The following is a 14,170-nucleotide window of genomic DNA, read 5'->3' as shown; positions in this document are numbered from 1 at the left end:
AACCCCAAAGGTTTTTTTTTGCAATTGACATGGGCTTCCTATCAAAAATTTTCTCTCTAGCTGGCCCTGTCATGGACTCCCATTCATTTCAGTGTATTTTGCTCTAGCCACAAGCTAATGGTATTTCAAAAAATGCAGGTTCCATTTTATGACTCTGTAAATGCACCTTTTACTAGTTTTGATAATAAAAGAGAGAAGGAAAGGGAGGAAATAAGAGGATCAGACTTGGCTGGGGTTAGGTATGTTAATGAAATATGCAGCATAAGAAGAAGAAGGTGCATTTCTGCTTCTACCCTTCATCCAACAGAGAACTAGTTATTTTAATCTTTTGGCCATAGCCAGCTGAGAGAAAGGAAAGAGGTTGTTATGACACTCCCCTACGTACATGGAAAAAATCAACACTAAAATATAGCTATAGATACCTGATTATATCATAGCCAACTACTGAAGCCAATCTACCTCTAACTGTTTCTCATCATTGCTCGCAGAAATGCCTTTGTAGTCTGAAAATTGTTTGTTTGTTTTAAAGAGAGAGAGAGAAATATTTTTAACACTACAACTTACAAATACCAGAGCTTACAAATATGTTTTAATTTTATGTTGTGAGGCTTGGATCTTAGCAGTCAGATCCCAGGCAAAAGCCCTGAGATTCAGAAGACCCAGATTCGATTCCCTGGTCTGCCACTGGCTCCCTGGGTGACTTTGGGCAACAATCAACTGTGTGGACTGAACTTCTGATATCTCAGTCTAAAACCATGAACTTCAACCTCTGAAGCTTAAGGATTAGGTCCATAAAGTTCTTTGCTCCATCCACTAGACTGAGACAAAGAGTCATGCTTTGACCGTGTGAGTTACACCTGAATTATGATTTTTTGTTTTAGCCAAGTGTTCGGCTCCAAGCAAGAAACAAAGATAAGAGTCTCTATCTACAAAAACTAACAGTGAAACATCAAAATGTGTGTGATCTGAAGCAGTACAGTACCAGATTTCTCATTTTTCCCCTCTACACAGGTGTGTGGCCGAAATCATTCATGGACTAAATGGCTATTTGCAGGTGACTTCCTAGTTTGTGCTCAGACAATTGATTTTTACTGAAATCTGATATGTAACAATCCTCTCCATCTGATGCAGAGAGGAATTCTGGACTCACTGTAGCATCCTTTTCCCCAGCAGCTCCTTTGAGTTTCTCTGCAGTTCTCAAGGAGACATGGAATACTGCCGAGACAATACTTCCTTCTTTTGATGGGAGAGGATGGAAGCAGAGAAGAAAAGGAGTAGATGGTGATAAGGAGTGGCAAGGGTTCATGTACAGCATGGCCTCAGTTATTCATAATTTTGTCACTTCTCCGCTGGACTACAGCAACGTGATAAACCAACCTGGGCATGAAGCCTTCCGTGCTTAGGGAACTCCAACTAACACAAAAAACTTCATTACATCTTCTCAGCAACATAGGCTACTGTGAGCACATCAAACCTGTCATTTGCTCTCTACACTGACTTCCCATATAATGTCAAATTAAGTCCACGGTCTCAGTTCTTATTTTCAAGGTGCTTCACGGCTTGATCCCAGGATATGTAGACAACTAGATTCCTCTGCACAATGGACCCCTCTACAATAAAGGGTAAAGCTTGTCCATGCAGGAGACAGAACTTTCTTTGGGGCTGGTCTGAGACTGTGCAGTGAACTCCCCCTGGAAGTAAGAACCACTGCAAACCTCACCGCTGTTTGCTCCAAGACCAAGGCACATTTCTTTGACCTTACTTTCCCCAACATAAATATATAGCAATGTGCATAGTTTTAAAAAATATCCCCCCTTCTTCTAGCTAGAAAACCCACAACCCTCTCCCCAAACAAGACACTCCAGTACATGTGCTTCTCCCCCATGTGGCAGTCACGTTAGTCAATGCACGACTTAGGTGCTCAGATACTATGGTGATGAGTGTGGCATAAGAACCTTTACAGAATAGCTAGGATCACCATGACATCTGGGTGCCAAAAAAATTAAGCATCATTCAGTCTGAAGGACTGCATTTTCCACCGCCCCTGCATAGTCTGTTGTCACATACACAAATCCATGTGTGCATGTCTAATTTATTTATTTAGATTTAGAATGATAAAAAGATTTCCACCTAAAGCTCTTGGCACCATAACATATTCAGTTAATTATACAATACTAGCAAATCCCAGAAGCATTAAAATAATCATTGTAATAGGAACTCAGCCAGCCAGCTACCTGCAGAAATTCATTGATGCTCAGAGCAGTGTTTATCAAGTGTCACTGCTGTGGGAAGGCAAGTGATGAGTCTTCCATTTTTTCTCTGAATGAATCAAAATATTGAATAATTGATCTGAACTCAAAACATGAATCATCTGCAGCCTGTGCGGTTTGAGGGGGAGGGTGATGACCTAATCACTTATGACCCTGTTTCTGTATCCAACAACTGCATCAAATTGAATATTCTGCAGCTTGTACAATGCTGCCAAGGCATGCTCTGGAAGAATCCTGGAAGAGAGATTGAAACATTTAATTGAAATAATGATTAGAAACTTTAAAACTGTGTGCGATCATCTCCCCAGGATCCATGGAACTTCTGTTTGCTGGATTCCCTCCTGCAATAGGAAAGGGGGATAATGGGAAAGAGGAGATGCTGGCCTGGGGCCAGAGTGGGAGCGCCAGGGGGAGCTGGATGTATGCAAATAACTTCCCCCTTGTGGAGAATATGGCCAAAGAATTAAACAGCCCTAAAATATGTTATTCCTAGAGTGCAGCCCCATTCCACCACAATCTGCCTCCCTTCGTGGGGATTCCAAGGGCTAATGCCTGTGCAGCATTCTGTGGCGACATGGCTCCCCTGCTGGAGGCGCAGGAATGCTCTTGTGCTTCTGCGGAAGGATGTGTATACTGGATTCCCTCTTTCTCTCACAGGGAAGCAGCCCTCACACTCTGTGGTTGTGATTTGGTGGCAGCTACGTGAAGAGTGTCAGGTGAAGTTTCCTCCCTCTAGCGTTCCTCCCATGGGTTTTTGTATTTCCGGTTACTATTGGGTCCCAAGAAAATAATGTCAGTAATTTCATTTTGAAAAAATTCTCGATTTAGGTTATATCAATGACTGTTAGTGGCTTTGGCGGGACCCTAAACCCTGAATTCTCGAGGCTTCAGAAACTTTGAGATTATGTAGGTCATTTTATAAGCCACCTTTGAAACTTATCTAATAATAACCTCTTCTGTACAGCTGACAAAAGTTTGTAACTCTGTCTGTCCTCACCGCTGCATGCACATTTTAGCCATGTTAGCTCTCTTATTACTCAGTATAATGAGGGCTTTTAGCTCATAAATCTAAAATTGTAAAAATGAGCCAACAACCTGGTCCTTTCTGAAATGGGACTAATCATGGCACTTTAATGAACTGTTAATGCACGTCAGCAGGGTCCACATAGATAGTCTGCAGCAGGGTTGTGTCGCACCCCAGTTTGTCTCCAACTTTGTTTCTGTGGACAAACCCTAACAAAAACTTAGGATTTATCAAATCAAATGTTTGTGGACACATGTAGCCAAAAATAACATCAGTGTAGCTAAGTCTCTCGGGAGTGTGAAAAATCTGCATTCGAGAGACACAGTTAAGCTGACCTAACTGTCAGGGTAGACAGCACTAGGGTGATGGAAGAATTCTTCCATCAATTTAGCTATCACCTCTTGGGGAGGTGGATTATCTATGCCGATGGGAGAACCTCTCCCCTCACTGTAATAAGTGTCTACACTGAAATGCTACAGCAGCAGCAGCATAATGGCAGCTGTGCTACTGTGGCATTTTAAAAGTAGACGTAGCCAAAGACTTTTTCTGTGGAGTGTGACATCAGTTTAAGTATCCTGTGCTCTACTCAGTGGTGTTTCATCAAACAGTGAAATAGTTAATTGGAAATGTTATTCTGAATTAGCTAATTTGACATGCAGTTCCTGGTGCTGGATCTGCACTCTGGGGCAAATCTTGTAACTAGGTTGGGTGTTGGGCAGAAGTGCAAGGGGAGGTATAGGGGAGAAATCTTGCTTCCCAGGCTGTAGAGCAGTTTTGGAGCCGTTCCAAAGAAGCTACTTTAGCCTTTATGAGACTGATGGCCTGGAAGGTTGAAATGTTGGTCAGGAAGATTGTGACGCAGCAGGATCTTTGGCCCCACTTCTGACCTCCCCCAAGATGCCCATGCCTCAACTCTGCTCACTGAGGCAGAGTGGGGACACCATGCTCTACAGAAAGTGCATCTTCCTCTGCATATCCCCTAACCTCTAACCACAAATCTGTCCCTCTGTGCACTTATAACCACGTTGGTTCCACTGCAAAAGGGACCCCTCAGAGCCAATGAAAAGGGGACTCAACTAACCTTTTTTGTGTGCAAGAGCTATTAGTACCATCACAGAGAGAGACACTGTCCTGACAAACTATTTTGTGACAGTGCTATTGTTATATTTAAAAACAGTGAATAGCAGCAATGTAGTGCTGGAGAAAGTCTTAAGTGGTCATTTTTCCATCTCCCCATGCTGAGGTAGGACCGTGTACACCTAGACCATTCATGACAGATGTCTGCCTAACCTGTTCCAATGATGGGGATTTCACAACCTCCTTTTGTAACCTGTTCTACTATTTGACTAACCTCATAGTTTGAAAGCTTTCCATAATATCTAACCTAAGTCTCCCTTGCTGGAGATTAAGTTGACTATTTATTTCCCTACCCTCAGTGCACATGGAGAACAACTGATCACCCACCTCTTTAAGACAGCCCTTAGCATATCTGAAGACGACTATCTTAGTATATATTTTTTCTAAAACATTTTCTGGTGCAGATATTTGCTGTCACAGGAGGATAATAACTATCTGACATCAACATACGTATCAGTAAAGATGGGGTGGTTTCATTTTCTATTGATCACTTGTCATTCAAGTGGCTTGCCACTCTGCTATACTTTCTTTTATTGATTTGGTTCCACTGTAGTAAAATGAGTGTTTTTCTGAAACAAAACTTCAAGATAAAAAAAAAATCTAGTTTTCTAATATTTCCTATGCTTACTTTTCCAATATTAGATGTATCTTCAGAAATGATGGAACAAAAATCATTTTCTGGTTGGTCAATATCCCCTCTAGCAGTTTATTTGCAACCTTCTCTGGCTCCAAAACTTTCATTAAGCTGAAATGAAAGGCACATGTTAAAAGTAGTACTGAATATCATGGAATCATTAGGGTCAATAAATTTAAACTAGGATGCTTTAAATACTGATGAATCAAGATAGTACAAATATAACAACTAGGTGGGTTAACTGACATTATGGAGCTGAGATACTATGTATTGATTATCTTCATTTTTACATAATTGAACAGAGCACCAGACCTGGAAATGAGTAAAGTGTAATATTCAGAAAAGACACTGATAAGGGCAGGTATTTGAGATTCCCACTGCTCAATGCTTTTCAAATCTTACCTCATACTTGGATTTTTGACGAAGCCAGTATTTACAAAAGCAGGACAAAGGCATGATGTTTTTATTCCATCCTTTCCCAATGCAGAAAGTTCTTGTGTTAGGGCTTTATGAAATCCAACAGCAGCAAACTTGCTTGAACTGAAAGGGAATTACAAATGATCCAGCTGAAAAACAGTTCCCAATCCCAGTTACTTTTGACATAGGCAGAAAATTATCTGTCATGCAGCTCCACTGTCTATACAATCCATCAGTAGGCTTTCAAGTAGGATCAGCTGGCTCAGTAATGTCATCTTACCAAGTTTTCCTTCTCAATATTTTATTCCCAAGAGGCAGTGTAGCCTAGTGGCTAGAGCACTGGACTGGGCAGCAGAGCTGCCACTGGCCTGCTAGGTGACCTTGAGCAAGTCATTTCAACTCTCTGTACCTCAATTTCCCATTGGCTGGAGAAAACCTGTTTATCAACTCCCCTTGATGTGGCTGGTTTAAACACATTTTAGTTCTAATTTCAGCACATCTGCATAATCCTTTGTGGGTTGACTGCACATTCATTAGGCAAGAGGATTAATGATCAGTGAATTATTATTATCACATGAGACCTTTTTAAATACAGATTATAACAATAGGGAGTTGGGGTACACTGAGCTGGTCAAAAGCCAGCTGAAATTCACTGCTAGATACCAGGGAGCCCCTTACCTTCTGGTACAGGGATGCTCTTAGGGTAATACTGTACATGAGCACTTACTTCTCCAAGAATCTCTTAGAATTGGAATAGTATCTTTGGTGTCGATTGTAAGGACAGCACTTGTTAGTCAGTATTTAAAAATGGTGAAGGAGATTGAAATTTAAAATCACATACCTGTAAGTCACCATGAAAGAAGTTGCCAAGTGACCAGCTGCTGAAGCAACAGTGACAATATGGCCATGGTTGTTGTTCATCATGGCTGGCAGAAATGCTTTTGCAGTCTTGAAAATAGTTAAAAAGAAAGAAAAAGTGTGTGTGACAGACAGCAACAGAGCAATCAAGAGAGAAATGTATTTTCTATGTAGGTCACTGTTTAGTACATTTTAAAACTAAAGTATTTATTGTCTTTAAATAGTTAAAATATATTTTATTAAACTTAACACATTGACACTCTAGTGACATTTACCCAGTAATGAGCGAGAATGTTGACCTCGAACATTTTTTGTATCTGATGGTCCTGAGTTGACAGCAGATCGGCAGCTATAATCACTCCTGCATTATTCACCAAGATGGTAACATCTCCAATGTCTTTTTTCACCTTTTAAAAATTAAAGAATTTAAATACGTAGTTACATGCAGAGCTAGGAATTGTAGAGTTGACAGTGTTATACCAACTAGTTTAGTTGGTTTTAACTTTTGAACCTCAGCCTATTGTAGAACCTTGCTTTTTGCAGAGAAGAAAAATCACCAAAAGAATCAGGATTCATCAGAGGAAATTATGCAAATTCTAAGTCCACCCCAGGGAGCTTGTTGCAGATTTGGGGCTTCAATATGAATCAATCTCCAGTATTAATTACAGAGCTCTGAAAAACTAGATTCAAAAGATGCTGAAAGTTACCCAAATTAGTTTAACTCATCTATAGAATTATAGTACTTTTAATATAAAATTCTATGTTTAAGTGCCCACAGTGTTGTTAGTACTGGACTAGATATTAAAAAAATGATGGTCCCTACTCCAAAGAGCGCACAATCCAAGGGGCAAATTCAGAAAAGGCATGATGTTGAAGAGGAAACATAAAGAAGAGTATTAGAATGGACATTTTCCCTTTTAATTATTGGTTAACTCCTCCTGCAGAAGTTGGTAGGAAAAGTGAGATTTTATTAATTATATGAATGAGGTGACTGTGGTACTGTGATAAACAGGGGCCACATACCCCAAAGGGAGAATGGAAGGTTTAAACCTCCCAAATGATCAGTAGAATGCACACTGTATTATTGTATTATAAAAGCATATTATGAAAGCAGGTGATGCTCCGAACTTGATGGTCATTATGACATACATATCCAGACTAGGAGGTACACTGGGAAACCATTCAGAGACAATAGAGAACTCGTGTTAGGAAAGGGATTTTATCTACTATGGAAGTGTAAAGGCTGTCTCTGTATGTTTAGTTTCCATGTAACTTGTATACATTTGTTCTCTCTTACTATTTCATCTTTGAATCTGTGTTTATTCTGTTAAATAAACATTTTGTTTATTTTCACCCCAAGCAGGTCCCTGGTGTGTAAACTGTGGAGTGTGCCAAAGTAAACTGGTATCTGGTTTCATGCCTCTGGAGGCAGAAGGGAACAGTTTGAGTGTCTGGTAGTGAAGAAATTGGGGAGGATGGACCTCGGGATACTTGGGACTGAAAGGGCTCTGGTGTCGCCCTGTGAGAGTAATTAAGCTGGCAGAAGCCAGCGTGAGACATTATGCTTGTGCACTGGTTATTGTTGTCAGGAATCTGAACCACAGCTGCACAGCACAGAGGCTCACAAAGTTATAAGGAAGGTGGTGATGGAACCCCTTACTGGTCTGGGGGATCACCAAAACATCACAGGTATCCCATGCTTCTGTTCCCCAATCTTCAATGAAGCTGTAGCATGCTTGGGTAATCTCTGGGACATGCACACTGCAGTCTTACCTTCTCTGCAGCACTGTAGATTTCCTCCTTTTTACTGCAATCCACCACAAAAGCATGAGCTGTGGCCCCCAGCCTTCTGCACTCTGCAGCTGTTTCCTCAACACCATGCTATAAATGAAAAAGGGGAAAATCACAGTTTCTCAGAGGTGCCTGGACTGGATCCTATTATTAGGGCACCAGTCGGTCCACTAATTTTTCATACCTCTAAGCATTGTAGCTATGTAGACCTAAGTTTTAAGTACAGATCAGACCTAAAAGTTTGCATGACTGGGGCGTATTTTTTTGTTGTTGTTAAATAGTTTTTTCTCTCCATTGATGCCATACAGCAATGGAAAACATGTTAAGAACAGGAAATATGGTTGTAGAACCATCAAAATCATCTAAGGGACTCAGGGGCAGGTGTAGAACCTGAAAATACTTTAATTCCCCCCCTCCACCAAATTGACTAGATTTCAAGATCATGGTGTCCCTTTAAAAGAAAACAGAACAGACAGGCATGTTGACTACAATTCCATTTAAGTGAACATTTATGTGAACCACAGCATAAAGTCTTTTAAAAGGGGCCCAAAATCCTCATTCTACTTACACACAGCATACCAATCAGTGCTCTGACTACCATTAGAGGCAAATGTGAATGGTGAGCACTTGTGAGAATGTGGATGTAAGCCAGGGTCTGAATGAACTCTCCCCCTGCCATCTAGCCATGAACTGAGGGTAAAGACTTCAGGTGCGTCTCACCTATTCTGCCTAGGTGTTCAGCAGACAGAACTGCTTTGCCAAATTGATCAATTTTGGCTTTTTTGGGTTAAAATTCCCTTTAGTAGTCAAGTGGCAGAATCTTAGAACATGGCATCCCAGAGGTGCCAAGAATGACAGAACAACGGCAGCCGTAGCAAGCAGCAAGTGGTGGCAGATATAGCAGCAGTAGCAAGCAGTGGAAGAAGCAGCAGCAAGTGGCCAGCAATGGCAGTAGCCGCTGGCAGCCGCAGAGGCATTGCTCATCCTTTTTCTGGTGTGCGAGATAAACCAACCCAAATGCAAACCTGGATTCTGAGGAATGTTACTGACCTCGGACAACGAATGCGGGGGGGGGGGGGAAGGACTAAAGTGTGTTAAAGGAGCACTCATTTGTGAGATGTTCACACTGCAAGGTGGGAAACTGAGGCAACGGACGCTGCCCAATGTACTGTGTGGCAGGGGTCTGCTCATGGTTAAGATTTTGTCACAGTTATTTTTACTAAAAATAACTGACAGGTTGCGGGCAATAAACAAAAATTCATGGAAGCCTGTGACCTGTGATTTTTAGTAAAAATAATGGGGAGGCTGATGGGGGATGACTGATGGCTAAGCCTTGTTAAGAGAGCCCCCTACACACTGAGGCCATCCTTTATTGCTGCCAGCATTACCAGGCAGAAGAGTTACATGTATAGTATATAGACAGGTTTTACTCTAACCTCCTTTTTCTGATAAAAGACAATAATTTCAGGGTGGGGTGGTACTGGAGATAAAGTTTACTGTGTTACCTTATTGATGTCCCATAAAACCAATCTGCTTTGTCGATTGGCAAATTCATAGGCTGTAGCTCTCCCAATTCCATGACCAGCACCGGTAATGAGAACAAGCTCTCCACTGACAGACTTCCTCTTCACAGAAATGAAAAGCTTCACAAAAGCCTCTATGTAGGCGTAAATTATTATAGGTAAAAACAACAAAAGCTCCATAAAGAGATTCATTTTTCTACAGACTTTCAGTACTTTGATTCACACTCAGTCACTATTTAAAACACTGTACGTTATTTATTTTTCAGAGACCAGGAAGAGCTCCGTCAGTGGCTGGAAAAATTGCTGTTGATGTGCATGTGACACTGAGAAAAGTTTTCTGTACCTGTGAAATTAACTACCTCACTGCCAAATCAATGACGTTCAACCTGTTCAACAAGAGACAGATAATGAGGACAGGGCTGAAACCTGCCTGGAATCTAACAAATAAGATTGTCTTTATTTTAATGTGTCTGCTAATATATGACCTTGTGGGATGCAGATTTATAAAGCCTGAAAGGACCACAGTGATCATCTAGTCTGCCCTCCTGTATAATACAGGGCATAAAACTATCTCAGAATTAACTGTTTACACCAGAGCATATCTTTTAGAAAACCATCCAATCTTGATTTTAAAATTTCCAATGATGGTGAATCCAGTACAGCCCTTTGTAAATTTTCCAGTGATTAATTCCCTCACTGTTAAATATGATGTTGAGTTTGAATTTGTCTAGCTTCAGCTTTCAGCCATTGAATCTTGTTATAACTTTATCTGCTGGACTGAAGATCCATCTATTATCAAATTTCTGTTCCCTATCTAGCTACTTACAGACTTTGATTGTCACCCATAACCTTTTAAGCGAAATAGCGTGCCCTTCTTGAGTCTCTCTCTGTAAGACATGTTTTCTAACCCTGTGATCATTCTTGTGGCTGTTCTCTGAAACCTCATTATCAACATCCTTCTTGAACTGTGGAATCAGAACTGAGTCCTGTATTGGCTGTTCCATTATTTTGCTGGAGATCAGTGACTGGCTGATAGGCCTTTAACTCCTCAGATAATTTAGGAATTTTCAATTATTTATTTTCAGGGTATATGGCAATATTACATTGCATCCTAATGTGATCATTCAGTGTCTCAACATGAAAGCAAAAAAATTTGCAATGGGATTTTTTTTTGGTTTTCAGGCTAAATACAAATATAAGGGAATCTTAAAGGGGGAAGTAGAAGCCTGTGTAGGCTGTTGAGTTATGGGAGTCCCAAATATATCCATGTATTACCAATCTTAAGTGTTCAAAAATCATGAGTCAGACCCTTCAAAATCATGAGATTGTCTTAAAAATTATGAAATTGTAAATAATACACCTGAGGTTCCTTTTTCTTTGCCTTTTGAGCTTTTAGGCTGCAACTCAGTTATGTTTTCAAGTAAAACTATTTCCCCAGGTTTATTCCCCCCTTCCACACTGTTCCTCACAACTTCCTGTCAACTGCTGCAAATGGATCATTTTGATTACTACAAAAAGTTTTTTTCTCTCCTGCTGGTAACAGCTCACCTTAACTGATCACTCTTGTTGGCGTATGGTAACACCCATTGTTTCATGTTCTCTGTGTGTGTGTGTATATCTATCTATCTACTGTATTTTCCACTGCATGCATCCGATGAAGTGGGCTGTAGCCCACGAAAGCTTATGCTCAAATAAATGTTAGTCTCTAAGGTGCCACAAGTACTCCTAAACTTTACTCTGCAACCATGAGAGCCAGAAAATTACTCTTTCATAAATTACAGTATTTACTTTTTGTTTTACCATAACACCTACAAAGACTAGTCATGGACCAAGACTCCATTGTGCTAGGCTATATCCAAATTCAAGCTTGGATTCTCAGGCAACCCCTTGATTTCAGAAAATGTCGCTTTTAAGAGAAAATACCAAATATGTAAATCCAATAAACCAAATGCTGTGAAATTGTGATCTAATCAGGAGAGTTGGCAGCACTTTATGAAAAATGTTGAGAATCCTCTGACCACTCTCTCATGGGATATGTAGGCTTCCAAAGGAGATCGTGGATCCCTGTCGGGGAAGGTTTTTAAGAACAGTTTAGACACACACGTGTCAGGGATGATCTAGGTTTACATGGTTCTGTTTCAGAACAGCTGGATGGACTGGATGGCTGCTTGAGGTCCCTTCCAGCCCTATATTTCTATGCTCCATGCTGCAATTTGGGGTGCAACTGTGTCACGTGCTCACACTTGCTTTAATCCAGCCTGCACAGGTACCGAGGACAGCAAAGGCGTGGCAGGCTCTGCGTGGGCTCACTGTCCAGCACAAGACCACAGGGCAGGAGTAGGGATGCTGAACCTGCCATGCCTTCGCACCCTGCTAGCCCTGGTACCCATGCGGACGCACCCACCCCTGGACATCTGTTTTTTGACCTGGCTGTTAAAAGTCGAGTCAGCAGTGCAGCAGGGGCCTGGGGCTAAAGTGGGCTCCCTGCATGCCCTAACTCCGCACGGCTCCCAGAGCCAGCTGCCAGCTCCTCATGGCCCCTAGGTACATGGGCAGCCAGGGAGGCTCCACGTACTGCTCTCTCTCCTAGTGCTGCCTCCGCAGCTCCCATTGGGCCAGAACCGCAAGGGCATCGTGTGGAGCCTCCCTGGCCACCCATACGCCTACAGGCTGCACTGTAGGGACTTGGCAGCTGCTTCCTTGGAGTCATGGGAAGAGCTGCTGGGACCCCGCACTTCTTCCTGCATCACAACCCCCAGTACCAGTCTGGAGTCCCCTCCAGCACCCAAAATCCCTCCTGTACCTTGCACCCCTCCCAACACACTACACCAGCCCTGAGCCCCCTCCTTCACCCTAAACCCCTCATCCCGGGCCCCACCCCAGAGCCCACACCCCCACCTGGATCCCTCACCTGAACCCCCTGCACCGAACTCCCTCCTTCACCCCAAGCCCCTCATCCCCAGCCACACCCCAGAGACCTCACCCCCACCTGGCTCTCTCACCTGAACCCCCTCCTTTGCCCCACCCCCGAGTCTGCATTCCCAGGCAGAGTCACTCCTCCACCCCCCACCGCAGCCCGGAGCCCTTGCCCGCACCTGAAACCCCTCATCTCCAGCCCCACCTGGAGCCTGCACCCCCAGCCAGAGCCCTCACCCCCTCCGAGGGTGGGGGGTGGAGTGGGGGCAGGACCTCAGCGAAGGGGGGGTCGGGGAGTGTTCAATTTTCTGTGATTAAAAGGTTGGCAATCCTATTGCTGAGCTGCCCCGGCCGGGACCCCACACGTGCCCCATGGCAGAGATGGGAGCGCGCTGGCCCTGGTGCACAGCACTTCCGGCACAGGGTGGAGCACACACAACGGGGACTATTTTTCTCTCAATCTCGGCAGCACACCTCGAGCCTAGAATGGAGTCAGAGAGTTCGCGGAAGGACCTCTGCTCCAGCAGCCCAGGCCTGAGAAGCCGTGAATGCGTGCGCAGCGTCCTACCGCTGCGCAGAGCTCAGCCAATAGGAAGGGGCGTTCCCTACTCTGGCGGTGGGACTGGGAGGAGTCAAGTGCCATCAGCACGTCACAGCGACTCGCGCGATAGGTGCAGACGTGAGCGCCGGGAAGAAGCGCTACGGGAAGCGCGAAGGTCAGGAGCAAAGCAGTTGACTTTTACCCGCCCGCTTCCGGATGTGGGGCTATTCTCCGGCCAGAGCGAAGCTGGTGAGCGACGCCTTTCTCGTGGCCATGGCAGCTGGCGTGGCCCAATCAGCTGCCAGAATGAGGCCTGATTGACGCGGGCATTGCCCTATCGCTAGTGGAATTTCAGCGCGAGGGGATGGTCCAGGCTAGTAGCCCTCCCACCGCTGAACCTGGGGGCGGGACGGAAGGAGGCAGCCAGCCAGCCTGGCTGGTAAGAGGCCTTCCCGGCCCGGACAGAGGCCGCTTGGGGGCGGGCGAGCAGGGGAGCGAGGTGATTCCCGCCTTCGCTTCCTGGCCTGCGCCCATCCCCTGCGGGAGGCGGCAGCGCGCGCTGGGCACCTGGTGCGGGCGGCCCTGGGGACTAGCAGTAGCCGCCGCCCCACACGTTCCCGGGTCCGTGTCGAGCAGGCTGGGCCGTGGCCGCGCGAGGAATGTAGCGGGGCCGCGGTGGGCTCCCAGTCACTGGCGGTCAGGGGCGGGTGTGTTACCGGGCGCTCCGCCCTAGGCGTTACTGCGGGGCAGTCCCGTGGGGGCAGACTCGATAATGGCACAGGCTAGGTGTAAACCCGAGCGAGTCCTGGCCTCTCGAGGCTCTTGCGTGTGTCAGCCTGTGGGGTTCTGTAACGCTCCCCTCCTTGCCCCCAGTGGCTTGTAAGGAATTGGCTGGCGCCACTGCCCTTTGGATGGCTTCTGAATTGGTGGCAGGGAGTCTGGCTCTAGGGATGGGGTCCTGCTGTTTTAGAGCAAGAGCATGCGAGTTGTGTCCCCGCTGCGTCTGGATTCCAAGCGGCCACAGGAGGTTACCAAATAGTGACAGCTGCCAGGTTCCTG

At 44.5% G+C, this 14,170-nt stretch overlaps 2 protein-coding genes across 26 annotated transcripts in view; one reads left to right on the top strand and one right to left on the bottom strand.

Moving 5' to 3' along the window:
* Positions 1-2,051: 2,051 nt before the first annotated feature.
* Positions 2,052-13,695, bottom strand: LOC115652614 (estradiol 17-beta-dehydrogenase 11-like). The gene is made up of 8 exons (XM_030564921.1): positions 13,679-13,695; positions 9,637-10,040; positions 8,114-8,221; positions 6,616-6,747; positions 6,324-6,430; positions 5,468-5,605; positions 5,060-5,176; positions 2,052-2,504 (listed from the first exon to the last, which is right to left on the bottom strand). Exons 2-8 carry the CDS (start codon positions 9,844-9,846, stop codon positions 2,408-2,410), a joined length of 909 nt encoding a protein of 302 aa, XP_030420781.1. The 5' UTR covers positions 9,847-10,040; positions 13,679-13,695; the 3' UTR covers positions 2,052-2,407.
* NUDT9 (nudix hydrolase 9) overlaps positions 13,201-14,170 on the top strand; it is a 45,723-nt gene continuing 44,753 nt past the window's right edge. For 6 of the 25 annotated variants that reach the window (XM_030564920.1, XM_030564915.1, XM_030564916.1 and 3 more), the window contains exon 1: positions 13,367-13,550. The gene's annotated coding sequence lies outside the window, so the exon portion shown is untranslated. The other 19 variants (XR_004000697.1, XR_004000698.1, XR_004000696.1 and 16 more) reach the window with 10 other exon arrangements.

This window comes from Gopherus evgoodei, chromosome 5 (assembly GCF_007399415.2).
Source record: "Gopherus evgoodei ecotype Sinaloan lineage chromosome 5, rGopEvg1_v1.p, whole genome shotgun sequence".
In the NCBI taxonomy this organism is placed as follows: Eukaryota; Metazoa; Chordata; order Testudines; family Testudinidae; genus Gopherus; species Gopherus evgoodei.
The sequence above is the reverse complement of the archived record's forward strand: the minus strand, read 5'-3'. Positions and strand labels throughout refer to the sequence as shown.

What these genes read in the sequence shown, in the direction of transcription:
- LOC115652614 (XM_030564921.1), bottom strand. Translation starts at nt 9,846, where the DNA reads ATGAATCTCTTTATGGAGCTTTTGTTGTTTTTACCTATAATAATTTAC. An exon ending in TTTTATGGGACATCAATAAG is followed by an intron (nt 8,222 to 9,636) that starts GTAACACAGTAA and finishes TTTCATTTATAG; the next exon opens with CATGGTGTTGAGGAAACAGC. An exon ending in ACATTCTCGCTCATTACTGG is followed by an intron (nt 6,431 to 6,615) that starts GTAAATGTCACT and finishes ACTATTTTCAAG; the next exon opens with ACTGCAAAAGCATTTCTGCC.